The sequence below is a fragment of the Salmo salar genome, chromosome 11, assembly GCF_965601325.2.
Source record: "Salmo salar chromosome 11, fSalSal1, whole genome shotgun sequence".
In the NCBI taxonomy this organism is placed as follows: Eukaryota; Metazoa; Chordata; class Actinopteri; order Salmoniformes; family Salmonidae; genus Salmo; species Salmo salar.
In genome coordinates this window covers 35415749-35433229 of record NC_138301.1, presented here as the reverse complement: position 1 = coordinate 35433229, position 17481 = coordinate 35415749, and the positions used below count along the sequence as shown (strand labels likewise).

Sequence of the window (17481 nt, the reverse complement as noted above, 5' to 3'; positions counted from 1 at the left end):
TTTGTTCTCAACTGACTTGCCTAGTTAAATAAAGGTCACATTTAAAATATCTATATATTTTTAAAGTGTGTACTGTGAAATGTGTAATGTCTATGGGTGAATCTCAATTGTATTTCCTTGATTGCTCGCGCCCCCTCGCCACCTCCTCAAAGCGCATTGGAGGAGAAGATCCGAGGGGAGGAATCTCAAGTCTTCTGCTCCAATGGACTTTGAGAAGGAGATGAGGAGAAAGGATGTGTGGAATCAAGGAAATATTGAGATTCACTCCATGTCCAAAGGGAAGAGTTTGACCTCTGACCTGTATGGTGGTAATGGCTGGGTCCTGGGATTTCAGGAAGTCTTTTCTCTCCTTCAGGCCTTTCCTCACCAGGTAGCCACGGCATCCGGCCTGCAGCTTGGCAATCAGGCTCTCATTGGCCAGCCACAGCTGCTCCCGGTTGTAGGTGGTGGTCACCCCAGAAACCACAGACTGATTGACAACACAGAGAGCCAGTCACACACAGGCCCACTTACATAATGACATACTGGCAGTGGAAGGTGTGTATGTTTTTAGCAAAAGAGATGGGAGTTAAGTGAGAATGCTAAAGGAAAATCTCACTCAAATGGCAAATTGACCAAATCGTACAGATACCAAGAAAGTAGTCTGTATGGACCATGACAGTATTCACACTTGGGATCATTGCACTTAACTACTATTGATATTATTGAATGATTTATATTAAAGTCTGAGTTGTGCACAGTGATCAACTACACATTCGCCCGCATGAGCATAAACAATGTTAAGACTTGAGGTTGTCCGCTTAGCTACAGATGAGTTTAGCATTAGCATTTTGTTTAAAAACAATGGGAGTGGTAGGAGGAGCGCTGTTAGCATGCTCCAAAAAGCTAAATCACTACACCACCACAGTACTGCGGCCTGTTCAGAAGGGTGCAGCGTTACAGACCGTCCACACAGACATGCATTTTGTAGAACAGATGAGTCTCATGTAAGAGGGAACCATGCATGTTCTATTCATTACAATTCTATCTGCAAGGTTCTGAATGTTTCACCTCAATGAATACAGCCAGAGAGGAAGAGGCAAAGCCCTGTATGGTGTAGGGTGAAATCCCTAGACACGGTCAGTCTTACATTTTCCCCACTAATGGTTGACGTTACGATTTGGGCAGGAGGAACTGATCCTAGCTCTGAATACAGGGGAAACTTCACCCCCAGGGTGCCCGGTCTCCATCTTAGTCTACCTGGATGTCCTCCTTGTTGAGCTGGGTGTTGTTCTGGAGGAAGTCTGCAGGTTCAGTCCAGGAGCCCTCTCCTGTCTTCAGGTTGTAGTAGTAGTGGTGTCCTCCCTTCACCCAGTGCTTCATCCAGTTACTGCCATTGTCACCTGGAGCATCAACACAGAGACAGGACATATTTCTCACCAATTTATTTACACACTGTACATCTTGATATATCTAGCTCCATCCATCTGTCAGTCAAGGAACCATGGATACCTTGTCTGTTGTACTAAAGCAAGTGATCAAGCTCCTTTATATCTGCCGTTCCTGGTTAAGAAACATCTTTTACTATGAACATTAACTTGCTCTGGCTGATGCCATTTAGTCACAACTACTAATGGAACCTATATGTTACTGCACTAACTCCATTGTAGAAGAAACTAATTGCAGGTAATGAACACAAAACAATACAAGTAATGAAAGAAAACTGGCAAAGTGTATGACTGTGGCCCAATGGCACCCAATGCCCTATATAGGGCATATACAGTATATCCCCCTCCATAGGGGTCTGGTCAAAAGTAGTGCACTATGTAGGGAAAAGGGTGCCATTTGGGATCATCCTCCTCACCATCCTGGGTCTTGTCCTGTTTGATCTTGGCCAGGTCGTCCTGGTAGTTCTGGGCACACTCAGGGGTGACTCCGTAGAGGCCGGCCCCAGGGGAGCGCAGCGCAGCCAGGGTCTTAGGCGCCTCGCCACTGTCCACCGCTCTGTTGATGGCCTGGATGGCCTGGGAGACTGACGAGGAAACAGGGAGACTAGTCATCATTCTTTTTTTAATCAAGGATTATTTATTAGGTTTTTCAGTATTTCATCATGCTCTACTTACTACAAGAAATAGCTTGGAACCAAACGTGTGTTCAAATAGTATGTGTTCTTTCAAATACCCTAGCTGTGTTTGATTGAGATTGCCTGACACGATGGAACAGTCCCAAATGTGCTAAGCTTGCCCATATGACACGATGGAACCAATGGAATAGTCCCAAATGTGCTAAGCTTGCCCATATGACACGATGGAACCAATGGAATAGTCCCAAATGTGCTAAGCTTGCCCATATGACACGATGGAACCAATGGAATAGTCCCAAATGTGCTAAGCTTGCCCATCTGGCACTTCAGGCAGTCAATAAAATGTATTTGAAAGAAAACTGATACTATGTGAACCAGGTCTGCTTGGAACCCTGAGAAAAAGGTGGTTGTGGGACAGCTAGGGTGTGTACTATTCTTACACTGCAAAGCCTCCTGGGTATCCTTATTGGACATCAGTATGGCGTTCTGGATCTCATCCAACCAGAGCACAGCGGAGGGGTCCTGGGTCTCCTGGAAGAACACACAGAGGCGGTCAGTCTCACTCCAAAACAGCACACACCCACTGGGTCTGCAGCATATTTACTGCCATTCTACTGTATTACCACTGGGGGGCGATCTCTTCCTGCTGAATGAGAGTACTTGGGTCTAAATGGCATGAGACCACAGGAAAGGCAACTCTATAGACTAGTACAGGGTGTCACGCCCACACAACTTATAACAGAATTCCCTATGAAAATCCGGGACATTGGTCATTCCACTTATATCAACAGAAATCCAATCTCAGGAGATGGAGAACAGAAGTCAATAATGGCTGACGTTATAAACCAAACATCTGATAGCAGTAAACACCTGCTTAGTGCAAAGGCCTACAGAAGGCAGTGACACTACATCTTTAGTCTGATATCTAAGCTGCAGAAGTATGCAATAGCCTCTCATATCAGTCCACATTCCTGCAACAGCATGTGTACACTCTTGACCATCATGACAAGTCAATTAGATGAGCACATTAGCTAACTGAAACTATGGCATGCCAGTTCGAAACACTTTGTCAAGTCTCTGCGTTTTAAGAACGCTGTAGCACAGACAGCTAGCCAACTCTCTCTCTGCTAGCTGTGCTGGTTTCCGGAGTGAGCAGGGCTAGCTGCTAATAGGCCAACAGTACAGGCCCCTCTTTGTGCCTCCCCCACCTACCTGCCCCTCCCTCCTCCTGCCGTGTTTCAGGGGAGGGGGGCTGGGGGAGACCGATACCATAACTCAGGGTAGGTGTGGTTCCTTGTGCAAGCCAGGTAGGCAGGTAGTGGCTGCTCTAGCAACATTCAAGGTGAAGTTGCTCCTAGATGCTGATACAGGGTCAGTTTTGTATTTCCCCCACAAATGGTTAAGGTTAGGATTGGGGTTGTGGAGCAGATCCTAGAGCTGTACCTAAGGGAAGCACTGGCTCTCAATCCGTCAGTGGCAGGATAGCTTTACTGACAGTAAATAAGGGGTTAGTGCTAATTCATATTGGTTTGGAAATAAGCCTTGCAGCTGGTGGCCGGTAAGCGATACAGAAAGGGTGTGGTGCCAGGGAGGGGATGGGAGTAGAAGGACGCATCTTATTAACCAGGACTCCTGACAAACACACAACTGCTGGGTTGTGTTCATTAGGCACCAAACGGAAGAAAACAGACTAAAACAGGAAGGGTCTGAAACGCTCAATTTGTTACAATAGGTTTTTAAATGTTTTTCGTTGTGTGCCATTATGAACAGACCCCTGATCAGAATAGAGGAAGTGAAAGCCGATAGGGTGGTGTTCTTAGCCAGTGAACACTCCCTTCATTGCCTCAGTAATGCGGTCTAGTCCCTACATGTCCTTATATAAAGTCTTCCTACACAGGAACTCCTCTATTCCAGGATGTTGACTGGTATCAGAGTGGAGTCAGTGGTCACAAAGCAGCTTGTGAACGTTGACATAAAAATATCACAACACAGAGTGCACACGCACCCCATGGACACACACACAGTGAGCATGAGTCACAGACACACACACACACACAGTGAGCATGAGTCACGCACACACACACACAGAGCCGTGCATGCTTTAATGATGATGTGAGTGATGAAGCTGGACTAGTACAGAGCACCAGGCTTGTCCCCCCACCGTGTTTACTTTGGCCATCAAACTGAACCCTCAGACCACAAGACTGGCACAGAAAGATATCACAGGCTGTACATGGATGTCTGGCATCACATGAACACTCCCTGATGAAACATCAGCGTCTGAGAAAGAAATCTGGGCCGTGTTCAGAAGGCACGACGTGGCGTGAAACAGGGACACACCATCTGAACTTGTCCAATAAGAAACTCGTTTTCTTTTTCTGTTACAAATGTTTTGCTGCTGCGTGCTCTAATGAACAGGGGCCTATAGTCACACTATAAACCTAGTTGTGTCTACAAAACTATATCTCAAACCTATTGCTCTGTGGTCCACCAAAAGGCTAAAGAATTCATTAGTGAATCAATGCACAAAAGTATAGATCTACAGCAGGTCTAAGATCTGAAATCAGATTCTATGTATTAACCTGGGGCCTGTTCAGGAGGGCGTGAGGTTACAGAAAAGAATAGAACAGATACAGCCAGATATGATCTAAAAGTTCCACCATAATGAATATACCCCTGTGTTCATTCTCCTTCCCATCTGCTACCATCCCCATGCCCTATCAACCCCCTCCACCTGCAGCTGTGGAGCACATGAGCGGCATCAGGCCTTTGAAATCCAGCCGGAACTTCTTGTTTCTAACAACTTCCTGTGTCTGTGCCGTGTGTCTGACTGAGTCATCCAATTCTGAACGCACCGTAGTGGAGTCGCGCCTAGAGCAGGACTTTCAGCCATGGATTTGATCCTTTGGAGACAATGAAGATATTTGACCCCTACCCCTGTGTGTGTGGTGTGTGTGTGTGTACACACGGAGTATACCAAACACTAGGAACATCTTCCTAATATTGAGTTGCACCCCCCTCCTTTCGCCCTCAGAACAGCCTGAATTCATCGGGGCATGGACTCTACAAGGTCTAGAAAGCGTTCCACAGGGATGCTGGCCCATGTTGACTCCAGTGCTTCTCACAGGTGTGTGAAGTTGCCTGGATGTTCTTTGGGTGTCGGACCCTTCTTGATACACATAGGAAACTGTTGAGTGAAAACCCAGCAGCGTTGCAATTCTTGACACAAACCGGTGCACCTGGCACCTACTACCATACCCTGTTCAAAAGACACTTAAATCTTTTGTCTTGCCCATTCACCCTCTGAATGGCACACAAACAATGTCTGAATTGTCTCAAGCCTTAAAAATCCTTCTTTAACCTGTCTCCTCCCCTTCACCTACACTGATTAAAGTGGATTTAACAAGTGACATCAATAAGGGATCACAGCTTTCACCTATCCAGGTGGTCAGTCTATGTCATGGAAAGAGCAGGTGTCCGTAATGTTTTGTACATTCAGTGTATGTCTGTCGGTCTTGTCCAACACGAACCCACCATAAGGAGAATCGTCCCCTCAGCTAGCAGATCCATGGAGGGGCCACGAGAGCCCAGGTGAAACCAACTAAACGGTCTACTGTGAAAAGTCCCCTTCTGATGTAGTGTTCAGCTTCGTGCCCTTTTAAGGAAGCAGACAGTAGTCCTGGCTTGTTATTTCCTATGCCTGTGAAAAAGATCGCCAGGGAAATGGCTTGCTTTCTTTACCGCCCCCCCACCACTCCCCTCCTCCCTCGCTCTCATTCTTTCTTTCTTTACCGCCCCCCCCCCACCACTCCCCTCCTCCCTCGCTCTCCTTCCCTCATTCTTTCTTTCTTTACCGCCCCCCCCACCACTCCCCTCCTCCCTCGCTCTCCTTCCCTCATTCTTTCTTTCTTTACCGCCCCCCCACCACTCCCCTCCTCCCTCGCTCTCCTTCCCTCATTCTTTCTTTCTTTACCGCCCCCCCCACCACTCCCCTCCTCCCTCGCTCTCCTTCCCTCATTCTTTCTTTCTTTACTGCCCTCCCACCACTCCCCTCCTCCCTCGCTCTCCTTCCCTCATTCTTTCCCTAAAAGCGTGATTTGATAAAAGGTCTTGGCAAACAAACGTCACATTGCCACGACGGGAAAGCTTGAGATGTGACCGGCCCATTGTTGACAATTAAAACATTCTCCGTACACTGGCTGTGAGAGTACAAGGGCGGAGGCCAAGCTAGTCTATCATCTCACATTGATAAAACACATTTAGTTTTCCATCTATAGGCCAACTTCTAACAGGAAAAACTGAGCGAGAAATAGATACACTGGACACTTTATTTAATGTTTCTGGCCTTAAGTTTTAGCAATGACGAGTCATTCTGGTTAAAAACGAGGACAAGCCAGCTTCTGTGGAAAGTGCAGCTCACTGAGCTAAACTAAAGCTTTGGCCCAATAATTATATCAGGATTTCCTAATATGTGACTTCTCTGTGTGGTTCTACATCTACAGTCCTCCCCACAGCAGTTCACATCATCGGCACTTTTGTCTGTGGTAAACCATGGCCCTTACCCTTTTGATCCCACCTGCATCGTCTACAGTCTTGTTAACCTTTCTGTTTCACCAGCAAACACAACTAAATGTGGGACTAGAGCGGTGACATCATATGGGACCATTACATAGATGTGCACATACAAGGACAGTGACACTCATCACCCCACCCAGGCAAGATAACACAGTTAAGTTAGTCAGAGACAGTGTGTGTGTGTGTGTGTGTGTGTGTCAGGTCTAATGAGTTTATGGCTTGTATCTACACTAATCTACTTCCCAGTAACAAGACTGACAGTCTCGGTCAGCCCGTTTGGCTTTGGATTGGGCTATACAGTTTGACTGCTGTACATAAAAGCTATTTTAGTCAGTCCTTTTGTTGTTCAGTTGAAAGGAGGATGAGAAAGAAAGAGGGAGCGAGATGAAAGAAGAGAAAAAGGAGGGAAAGAGAGAGTTCACTTGCATTGGCAATATTAATGTTTCCCATGCCAATAAAGCCCTTGAATTCAATTCAATTGATAAAGAGGGGGAGAAGAAAGAGAGGGAAGGAGAGACAGTCAAAAAGAGAGAGAATGAAAATGAAAGAAAAGACAGACAGGAAGTGAGTGGGAGGGAGGGGTAAGCAGGACCACACCATGACATCACTGAGGGGGTTAGTGGGAGTCATGTGGGGGATGATCGGGCTGAATCACATGGAGTCCGTCCACTGTCCCTCAGGACATCAGCCAAGAAAACACCACTCAAATTATATTTATACACACTAACAATTATGTTTACACATGACCACAATAATATTATGGCTGTTTAGCAGACGTGTATATTAAAAGAAACTTACAAAGATAAATGTTTACTTATAGCAGGGGGCCTGTAGTCCTTAAGGTAGCCACGTCCCACTTCTGACACCAATGTTGCCAATTTTTATACACCATACTTATAAAGCCTAGGTTGGAACAGAGGTTAGGCACGAAATCTGAAGGTCTGTCTTCGAGACACACTCAACAACCTACTGAAAAACCCCTGTCAACTAACTGTAGATGAGCTATATTTGCATACAGTGCCTCGGGTGTTTGCATAACGCCGACGTAGCATTGTGTACTCCAACACACCCCTGCCTACCTCGGGACCTATCCATCACCAAGCAAACAGACGCTTTGACGAGAAACTGCTTCTCTACTCAATTGTAAACAAAAGTGTCTGTCAGTTGAAAATATCTACAGAACCAAATGATCTGCTTCTATTTTGCATTTAAATGTAAATAGTTGGGTCAAGTGTGTTTTTGCACCAAATTTTTTTTAATTTTCTGTGATTTCAGGTAAAGAAAACCTAGCAGATGAAAACATCTGCAGGGCTAGCTCTATGCTAGTGTGATTCAAGGGCATCCAACACCGATGCTCAAAGTCCCATCAGTCAGTAATGCTCTGAAACCAGACAGACTCCCATCAGTCAGTAATGCTCTGAAACCAGACAGACTCCCATCAGTCAGTAATGCTCTGAAACCAGAGACTCCCATCAGTCAGTAATGCTCTGAAACCAGACAGACTCCCATCAGTCAGTAATGCTCTGAAACCAGACAGACTCCCATCAGTCAGTAATGCTCTGAAACCAGAGACTCCATCAGTCAGTAATGCTCTGAAACCAGACAGACTCCCATCAGTCAGTAATGCTCTGAAACCAGAGACTCCCATCAGTCAGTAATGCTCTGAAACCAGAGACTCCCATCAGTCAGTAATGCTCTGAAACCAGACAGACTCCCATCAGTCAGTAATGCTCTGAAACCAGACAGACTCCCATCAGTCAGTAATGCTCTGAAACCAGAGACTCCCATCAGTCAGTAATGCTCTGAAACCAGAGACTCCAATCAGTCAGTAATGCTCTGAAACCAGAGACTCCATCAGTCAGTAATGCTCTGAAACCAGAGACTCCATCAGTCAGTAATGCTCTGAAACCAGACAGACTCCCATCAGTCAGTAATGCTCTGAAACCAGACAGACTCCCATCAGTCAGTAATGCTCTGAAACCAGAGACTCCATCAGTCAGTAATGCTCTGAAACCAGAGACTCCCATCAGTCAGTAATGCTCTGAAACCAGACAGACTCCCATCAGTCAGTAATGCTCTGAAACCAGAGACTCCATCAGTCAGTAATGCTCTGAAACCAGACAGACTCCCATCAGTCAGTAATGCTCTGAAACCAGACAGACTCCCATCAGTCAGTAATGCTCTGAAACCAGACAGACTCCCATCAGTCAGTAATGCTCTGAAACCAGACAGACTCCCATCAGTCAGTAATGCTCTGAAACCAGACAGACTCCCATCAGTCAGTAATGCTCTGAAACCAGAGACTCCATCAGTCAGTAATGCTCTGAAACCAGACAGACTCCCATCAGTCAGTAATGCTCTGAAACCAGAGACTCCCATCAGTCAGTAATGCTCTGAAACCAGAGACTCCATCAGTCAGTAATGCTCTGAAACCAGAGACTCCCATCAGTCAGTAATGCTCTGAAACCAGAGACTCCCATCAGTCAGTAATGCTCTGAAACCAGAGACTCCCATCAGTCAGTAATGCTCTGAAACCAGAGACTCCCATCAGTCAGTAATGCTCTGAAACCAGAGACTCCCATCAGTCAGTAATGCTCTGAAACCAGACAGACTCCCATCAGTCAGTAATGCTCTGAAACCAGACAGACTCCCATCAGTCAGTAATGCTCTGAAACCAGAGACTCCAATCAGTCAGTAATGCTCTGAAACCAGAGACTCCAGTCAGTCAGTAATGCTCTGAAACCAGAGACTCCATCAGTCAGTAATGCTCTGAAACCAGAGACTCCCATCAGTCAGTAATGCTCTGAAACCAGAGACTCCATCAGTCAGTAATGCTCTGAAACCAGAGACTCCATCAGTCAGTAATGCTCTGAAACCAGAGACAAGCACAGAAGGAGAAAGTGGGGGAGTCTAACACCTACACCCAGGTGACTGGTCCAGTTCATTACAATGAGGTGAGAAAGACACCGTCTCAGTAAGAGCAGAAAGGAGAGGGTGTGTAATGTGTTTGTGTGCTACGTAAAGTGTGACATGAGTCAAGCAGCTCTGTGCCAAAATCCACCCAGTCAAGCAGCTCTGTGCCAAAACCCACCCAGTCAAGCAGCTCTGTGCCAAAACCCACCCAGTCAAGCAGCTCTGTGCCAAAACCCACCCAGTCAAGCAGCGCTGTGCCAAAACCCACCCAGTCAAGCAGCGCTGTGCCAAAACCCACCCAGTCAAGCAGCGCTGTGCCAAAACACACCCAGTCAAGCAGCGCTGTGCCAAAACACACCCATTGTGTGTGTGTAAATCAATTGGTCCTTACATGTGCCTTCTCCCTGCGGGCCTCAAGCAGTTTGTCGTAGTAGTGCTGGGCGACGGAGGGGTCTACGTCTGTTAGCTTGGCTGCAGAGTGCAGGAGGGCTTCTAGGGTGTTCTGTGGGTCTCCCCCATCCAGAGCTTCGTTGATCTGACCGATGGCCACAATACCTACACACACCAAAGGGTTGATTAAGACAACACATCTTTATTGTTAACAAAAGGACAAATCCTTTGAAGCATTTATGAGCACAAGCACAATGGCATACAATACATCACAAGTGACAAACATAAGGATTAGCCTGAGACAGATATGGAAAGGTAGAAGAGACAATCTGGTATGTTAGACACTTTAAAACCCATATGTTAGCATTGTCCATCTATTACGTGGAAGAGTTCTGTTTGACCAAGTAATGCTATATTTTTAAAGATCTTATGACATCACTGTTTATGACATCACCTTTATGTTCTCTTTTTCAACTCAGAATTCAGACTGATATGGGAATGTTTCAGACTTTCAAACATGTTGAGGAATACTGAGGTCAAGTGATCTTGAAAAGCCAAATAAATGAGGTGGAGTGACTCATTATCAGTGGTCTCCTTCAGACCTATTTTAGGGATACAAGTCTTGGAAGTAGAGTTCTGCTGTGTGTGTGTGTGTGTGTGTGTGTGTGTGTGTGTGTGTGTGTGTGTGTACATGCATTCTGGCAAGTATGTGCATGTGTGTTCCTGCAAGTGTGCACACGTGTGTTTGTGTACATGTTTGTACGTGTGCATGCAAGTGTGTGGTCCACTCACGTTCGTGCTCCTCCTGTATGGTCAAGTTGACCTGGTCAACACAGGCCTGGATGTCGTTCCAGGTCAGATAGTCACTGCCTTCCTCCCTGGCCAATGCCTTCAGCCTCATCAATTCATCCATGTACCTGAGATACCAACACCAGGGTTAATGAGTGCTGATCCTAAATGAACGGGAATTATCGTTACCATCTTATTTCTTCTAATGAACCTCATACTTAGACTAACCAGTCAACTGAATAAACAATATTAAACCTGGACATTTATTGGAGTGCCAGAAAATGAATTACTGTAGATTACAGACGTACATGTTTACTACAACGTAAATGTAGTTGTCATCAGCAACAACAAAAACATGACAGGCGTTTCCATGATCTGGTTAGCCGGGTAGAAAACACGTTAATACATCATTTATAGTTTCATATCTGAGGTTACTGTAGACGGTGCCCGTCTTTCCCAATCTGGGATTGAGGCCTGAAGATGTCTTCAACGGCATACAGCAGGATGTACACAACTAGTGGCAGACAAGTGTCGGTCTCTGTGCGTACCTCTGTGCGTATTCGTCCTCCACGTTACTGAGTCCAGTAACGGCGCTGGCCAGTTGTCTCCACATGGAATTCCGGTCGCCCACGTCCAACGCCCTATTTATCAACACCACCGACGACAGCATCTCCACGGCAACCAGTAGCTCCGGATGGGACAGAGAACCCTTGGGGAACACAAGCAGAACGTTCAACTAATCCATACTTCTGATGATACATTTATCAATATATTGTACTTAACAGTCATCAATATAGTTGACTTCTAATGCCCAACCATGTTGAACCCTGTGGATTACTGACAGTTTAGCTAACCAATACGTCTTTCTGAAAATATATTTGAAGATGTATTGTCAATAAGTTTGGTAACATGTACAATCATCAATACAGTTGTAATGCCTGACAATGTCCAACTGTGGCTCACATCGATTGAGACAGTGTGTGTGTGTGCATTAGTGTGTGTGTACGTACATCAGGGCTCTGCTGCTGCAGGCTGGTCAGCTCTCTCTGATAGAGGTCGGCAGCGCTGGGGTAGACTTCGGGCAGCTGGGCATCAGGGTTCATCAGCTCTGCTGCCGTGTTCTCGGGCACACCCGCTCTGACGGCCGCGTTTATCCTCTCCACCGCCTGCAACACTACATACACACAGAGACAGGGTGAGGAACATGACTAACTACACAGAGAGACAGGGTGAGGAACATGACTAACTACACAGAGAGACAGGGTGAGGAACATGACTAACTACACAGAGAGACAGGGTGAGGAACATGACTAACTACACAGAGAGACAGGGTGAGGAACATGACTAACTACACAGAGAGACAGGGTGAGGAACATGACTAACTACACAGAGAGACAGGTTGAGGAACATGACTAACTACACAGAGAGACAGGTTGAGGAACATGACTAACTACACAGAGAGACAGGGTGAGGAACATGACTAACTACACAGAGAGACAGGGTGAGGAACATGACTAACTACACAGAGAGACAGGGTGAGGAACATGACTAACTACACAGAGAGACAGGGTGAGGAACATGACTAACTACACAGAGAGACAGGGTGAGGAACATGACACCACACAGAGAGACAGGGTGAGGAACATGACACCACAGAGAGACAGGGTGAGGAACATGACACCACAGAGAGACAGGGTGAGGAACATGACACCACAGAGAGACAGGGTGAGGAACATGACACCACACAGAGAGACAGGGTGAGGAACATGACACCACACAGAGAGACAGGGTGAGGAACATGACAACACAGAGAGACAGGGTGAGGAACATGACACCACAGAGAGACAGGGTGAGGAACATGACACCACAGAGAGACAGGGTGAGGAACATGACAACACAGAGAGACAGGGTGAGGAACATGACACCACAGAGAGACAGGGTGAGGAACATGACACCACAGAGAGACAGGGTGAGGAACATGACACCACAGAGAGACAGGGTGAGGAACATGATTAACTACACAACACAGAGACAGGGGGACTAACACACTAGACAGAGAGATACAGGGTGGCAAGTCTTTTTTGAGCATGTTCTATAGCAATACTAGTGGAAACAGATTGAATCAGCAAGTGGTTGTATATAGGGGAAGAGAGGTAGAGGGGAAGTGTAACCCAATCCTTGCGGCAGTTGTGAAGTGAAAAATAAGCTAAAACTTCAACAATCAAAAACAAATCTCTTTAAATACACAGCACAAAGAGAGAGCAACAAAGGGTCAAAGACCACAAACAGAACACAGAGTAGGCGGATTGTCAGTAGGGTTAACAACCATGTGGAAAAGACATGTGATAAGCATACTGCAAATCAGCACAGGAACATAAAACAGCCAGTAATGTGGGTAACTAAAGGGTAAACTGCAGTGTTCTACTGCAGGCCATGTCATCATGAGGATAACGTGAACACCAGTTGGTAATGAGTGAGGAGGGAAGAGTAAGGTAGTTGCCCCTAGATGCTGATCTTGGGTCAGTTCCCCCACTAGTGCAGTCAAAAATGTGATTATCCTTTGTTGTCTGTGTGTGTACTGTGCATTCTGGAAGTATTCAGACCTTTACTTTATCCACACTTACATTACAGCCTTATTCTTAAATAGATTACATTCTCTTTTTTTTTCACTCAACAATCTACACACAATACCCCATAATGACAAAGCAAAAACAGGTTTTTAGAATAAAATGTTTTTTAAATAACACATTTACATAAGTAATCAGAACCTTTACTCAGTCCTTTGTTGAAGCACCTTTGGCAGCGATTACAGCCTCGAGTCTTCTTGAGTATGACGCTACAAGCTTAGCACACCTGTAGTTGGGGAGCTTCTCTGCAGATCCTCTCAAGCTCTGTCAAGTTCGATGGGGAGCGTCCTTGCACAGCTCTTTTCAGGTCTCTCCAGAGATGTTCAAGTCCAGGCTCTGGCAAGGCCACTCAAGGACATTGAGACTTGTCCCGAAGCCGCTGTGTGCTTAGGGGCATTGTCTTGTTGGAAGGTGAGCCTTGTCCCCAGTCTGAGATCCTGAGCACTCTGGAGAAGGTTTTCATCAAGGATCTCTGTACTTTGCTCCGTTCATCTTTCCCTCGGTCCTGACTAGTCTCCCAATCCCTGCCGCTGAAAAACATCCCGACAGCTTGATGCTGCCATCACCATGCTTCACCTTAGGGACGGTGCAAAGTTTCCGTCAGACGTGACACTTGGCATTTAGCCCAAAGAGCTCAATCTTGGTTTCATCAGACCACAGAATCTTGTTTCTCATGGTCCAAGAGTCCTTTAGGTGCCTTTTGGCAAACTCCAAGTGGGCTGTCATCTGCCTTTTACTGAGGAGTGGCTTCCGTCTGGCCACTCTACCATAAAGTCCTGATTGGTGGAGTGCTGCAGAGATGGTTGTCCATCTGGAAGGTTCTCCCATCTCCCCAGAGGAGCTCTGTCAGAGTGACCATTGGGTTCTTAGTCACCTCCCTGACCAAGGCCCTTCTCCCCTGATTGATCAGTTTGGCCAGGCAGCCAGCTCTAGGAAGAGTCTTGGTGGTCCCAAACTTCTTCCATTTAAGAATGATGGAGGCCACTGTGTTCTTGGGGACCTTCAAATGTTACAGAAATGTTTTGGTACCCTTACCCAGATCCTGTGCTTCGACACAATCCTGTCTCAGAGTTCTACAGACAATTCCTTCGACCTCATGGCTTGGTTTTTGCATTGACATGCACGGTCATCTGTGGGACCTTATGTAGAGAGCTGTGTCCCTTTCCAAATCATGTCCAATCAATAAAAAAATGACCACAGGTGGACTCCAATCAAGTTGTAGAAACATCAAGGATGATCAATGGAAACAGGGTGCACCTGAGCTCAATTTCAAGTCTAGCAAAGGGTCTAAATACTTATGTAAATAAGGCATCTTAATTTTTAATACATTTGCAAAAATGTCTAAAAACCTGTTTCATTCTGTCATTATGGGGTATTGTGTGTAGATGGATTACATTTTTAAAAATCTCATAAATGTTAGAAAACGTCTAACGTAACAAAATGTGGACAAAGTCAAGGGGTCTGAACACACACTTATATTTATGAATATAAAAGTAAAAATAAAGCAAAACCCTTGAATGAGGGTTCAACTGTATGTAAAAAATATATATATATACAGTACCAGTCAAAAGTTTGGACACCTACTCAGTCAAGGGTTTTTCTTTATTTGTACTAGTTTCTACAATGCAGAATAACAGTGAAGACATCAAAACTATTAAATAACACATATGGAATCACGTTGTGACCAAAAAAAAAAAAGGTGTTAAATCAAAATATATTTTATATTTCAGATTCTTCAAAGTAGCCACCCTTTGCCTTCAAGACAGATTTGCACACTCTTGGTATTCTCTCAACCAGCTTCATGAGGTAGTCAACTGGAATGCATTTCAATTAACAGGTGTGCCTTGTTAAAAGTTCATTTGTGGATTTGCTTTCTTTCTTAATGCATTTGAGCCAATCAGTTGTGTTGTGACAAGGTGGGGGGGTATACAGAAGATACCCCTATTTGGTAAAAGACCAAGTCCATATTATGGCAAGAACAGCTCAAATAATAAAAGAGCAACGACAGTCCATTACTTTAAGACATGGTCAGTCAAGCGTCAAAATTTCAAGAACACTGAAAGTTTCTTCAAGTGCAGTCGCAAAAACCATCAAGCACTATGATGAAACTGGCTTTCATGAGGACCGCCACAGGAAAGAAAGACCCACCAGAGTTACCTCAGCTGCAGAGGATAAATTCCTTAGAGTTGCCAGCCTCAGAAATTGCAGCCAAGATCAATGCTTCCAAGTTCAAGTAACAGACACATCAACATCTACTGGTCAGAGGAGACTGCGTGAATCAGGCCTTCATGGTCAAATTGCTGCAAAGAAACCACTACCAAAGGACACCAATAAGAAGAGACTTGCTTGGGCCAAGAAACACGAGCAATGGACATCAGACCGGTGGAAATCTGTCCTTTGGTCTGATGAGTCCAGATTTTAGATTTTTGGTTCCAACCGCCATGTCTTTGTGAGACGCATAGTAGGTGAACGGATGAATTCTGCATGTGTGGTTCCCACCGTGAAGCATGGAGGAGTGGTGGTGAGGAGGTGCTTTTCTGGTGACACGGTCTGTGATTTATTTAGAATTCAAGGCACACTTAACCAGCATAGCTACCACAGCATTCTGTAGCGATACGCCATCCCATCTGGTTTGCGCTTAGTGGGACTATCATCTGTTGTTTAACAGGACAATGACCCAACACACCTCCAGGCTGTGTAAGGGCTATTTGACCAAGAAGGAGAGCGACGGAGTGCTGCATCAGACGACTGGGCCTCCAACCACCGGACCTCAACCCAATTGAGATGGTTTGGGATGAGTTGGACCGCAGAATGAAAGAAAAGCAGCCAACAAGTGCTCAGCATGTGGGAACTCCTTCAAGACTGTTGGAAAAGCATTCTAGGTGAAGCTGGTTGAAAGAATACCAAGTGTGTGCAAAGCGATAATCAAGGCAAAGGGTGGCTACTTTGAAGAATCTCAAATATTTGTTTAACACTTTTTTGGTTACTACGTGATTCCATATGTGTTATTTCGTAGTTTTGATGTCTTCACTATTATTCTACGATGCAGAAAATATAAAAATATGGAAAAACCATTGAATGAGTAGGTGTCCAAACTTTTGAATGGTACTGTGTATGGGATGGATGGATGGATGGACACAAAATGAGGTTGGAATAATACTGTGGATATTATGATAATGCCCTTTTAGTGTAAGAGCTGTTTGAAAAGAGCGTCTGAAATTTCAGCTTGTTTTGGTTAGTGGGATGGAATCTTGGCCTGCCTGGTGACATCACCAATAAGACAGTTCCAAACCTCTGACAATAAGAGCTAGTTTTCCCCTCCCCACTCAGACCACTCCCAGACAGTCAATTCTTTTTTGAGAAATGGCTCTTTGCCCAGAAGATATTTTTGACAATGTTAATAGAACAGTAAGGCAGTTAATTTGTTACCCAATTAAGACATTATTTAATTTTGAGATAAAAAAAACATCTGCACTGGACCTTTAAGGTTAGGATTTAGCGAGGGAAGCACATCCTAGATCTGTACCTAGGGGACACCTCACCCCAGACCGAGCAGTGACTGCTGCTTACTTTTCTGGTAGCCTGCTGCAATCCCATTGGCTGCATCTACTCCAGTTTGCAACTCATCTTTAGTCAGCGCCTCCCCTGGAGAATTCTGGGAAAGACAAAGAAGACAAAGAACCAGGGTTGTGCTCATTAAGCACCAAAAGGAAGAAGACGGACTGAAACAGGGAGTGACTACCTTGTCCAATAACACACACATTTTTTTCATTTTCTGTTTCAAAACATTGTCAAATGTCTGTTGCATGCCCTAATGAACACAACCTGCTGTAAGCAACGGCATTCCAGACATCCCAACGTGGGATGAATCAGAAATAACCTGGAATAACTCCACCTACTGTACCTGTTCTTTGTCCTCGCGGGCAGCCATCAGCTGTTTGAGGTACCAGCCCTTGTTCTGGGCCTGCAGGCGGTGTAGGCCCAAAGCCTGGGACCGAAGTGCTTCATACAGCCGGTCTTCATCACCACTCAGCAGGGCCTGCTCGGCTGCACTCAGGGAACTGGTCACTGATGGGGGAGGAAAGCGTTAGAAAAACCTACTACAACACTCTGGGATTAAGTTTT

The 17481-nt window shown here is 45.5% G+C and overlaps 1 protein-coding gene across 1 annotated transcript in view; it reads right to left on the bottom strand.

Moving 5' to 3' along the window:
* LOC100380768 (ras GTPase-activating-like protein IQGAP1) overlaps window positions 1-17481 on the bottom strand; it is a 59703-nt gene that overhangs the window by 15225 nt on the left and 26997 nt on the right. The window contains exons 10-19 of the mRNA XM_014127433.3: window positions 17261-17424; window positions 16927-17011; window positions 11740-11903; window positions 11278-11438; window positions 10733-10857; window positions 9942-10105; window positions 2503-2593; window positions 1844-2011; window positions 1240-1382; window positions 299-469 (exon numbers count right to left, since the gene is read on the bottom strand). Coding sequence (XP_013982908.2) covers window positions 299-469; window positions 1240-1382; window positions 1844-2011; window positions 2503-2593; window positions 9942-10105; window positions 10733-10857; window positions 11278-11438; window positions 11740-11903; window positions 16927-17011; window positions 17261-17424 — 1436 coding nt within the window. The remainder of the gene's footprint in view (window positions 1-298; window positions 470-1239; window positions 1383-1843; window positions 2012-2502; window positions 2594-9941; window positions 10106-10732; window positions 10858-11277; window positions 11439-11739; window positions 11904-16926; window positions 17012-17260; window positions 17425-17481) is intronic.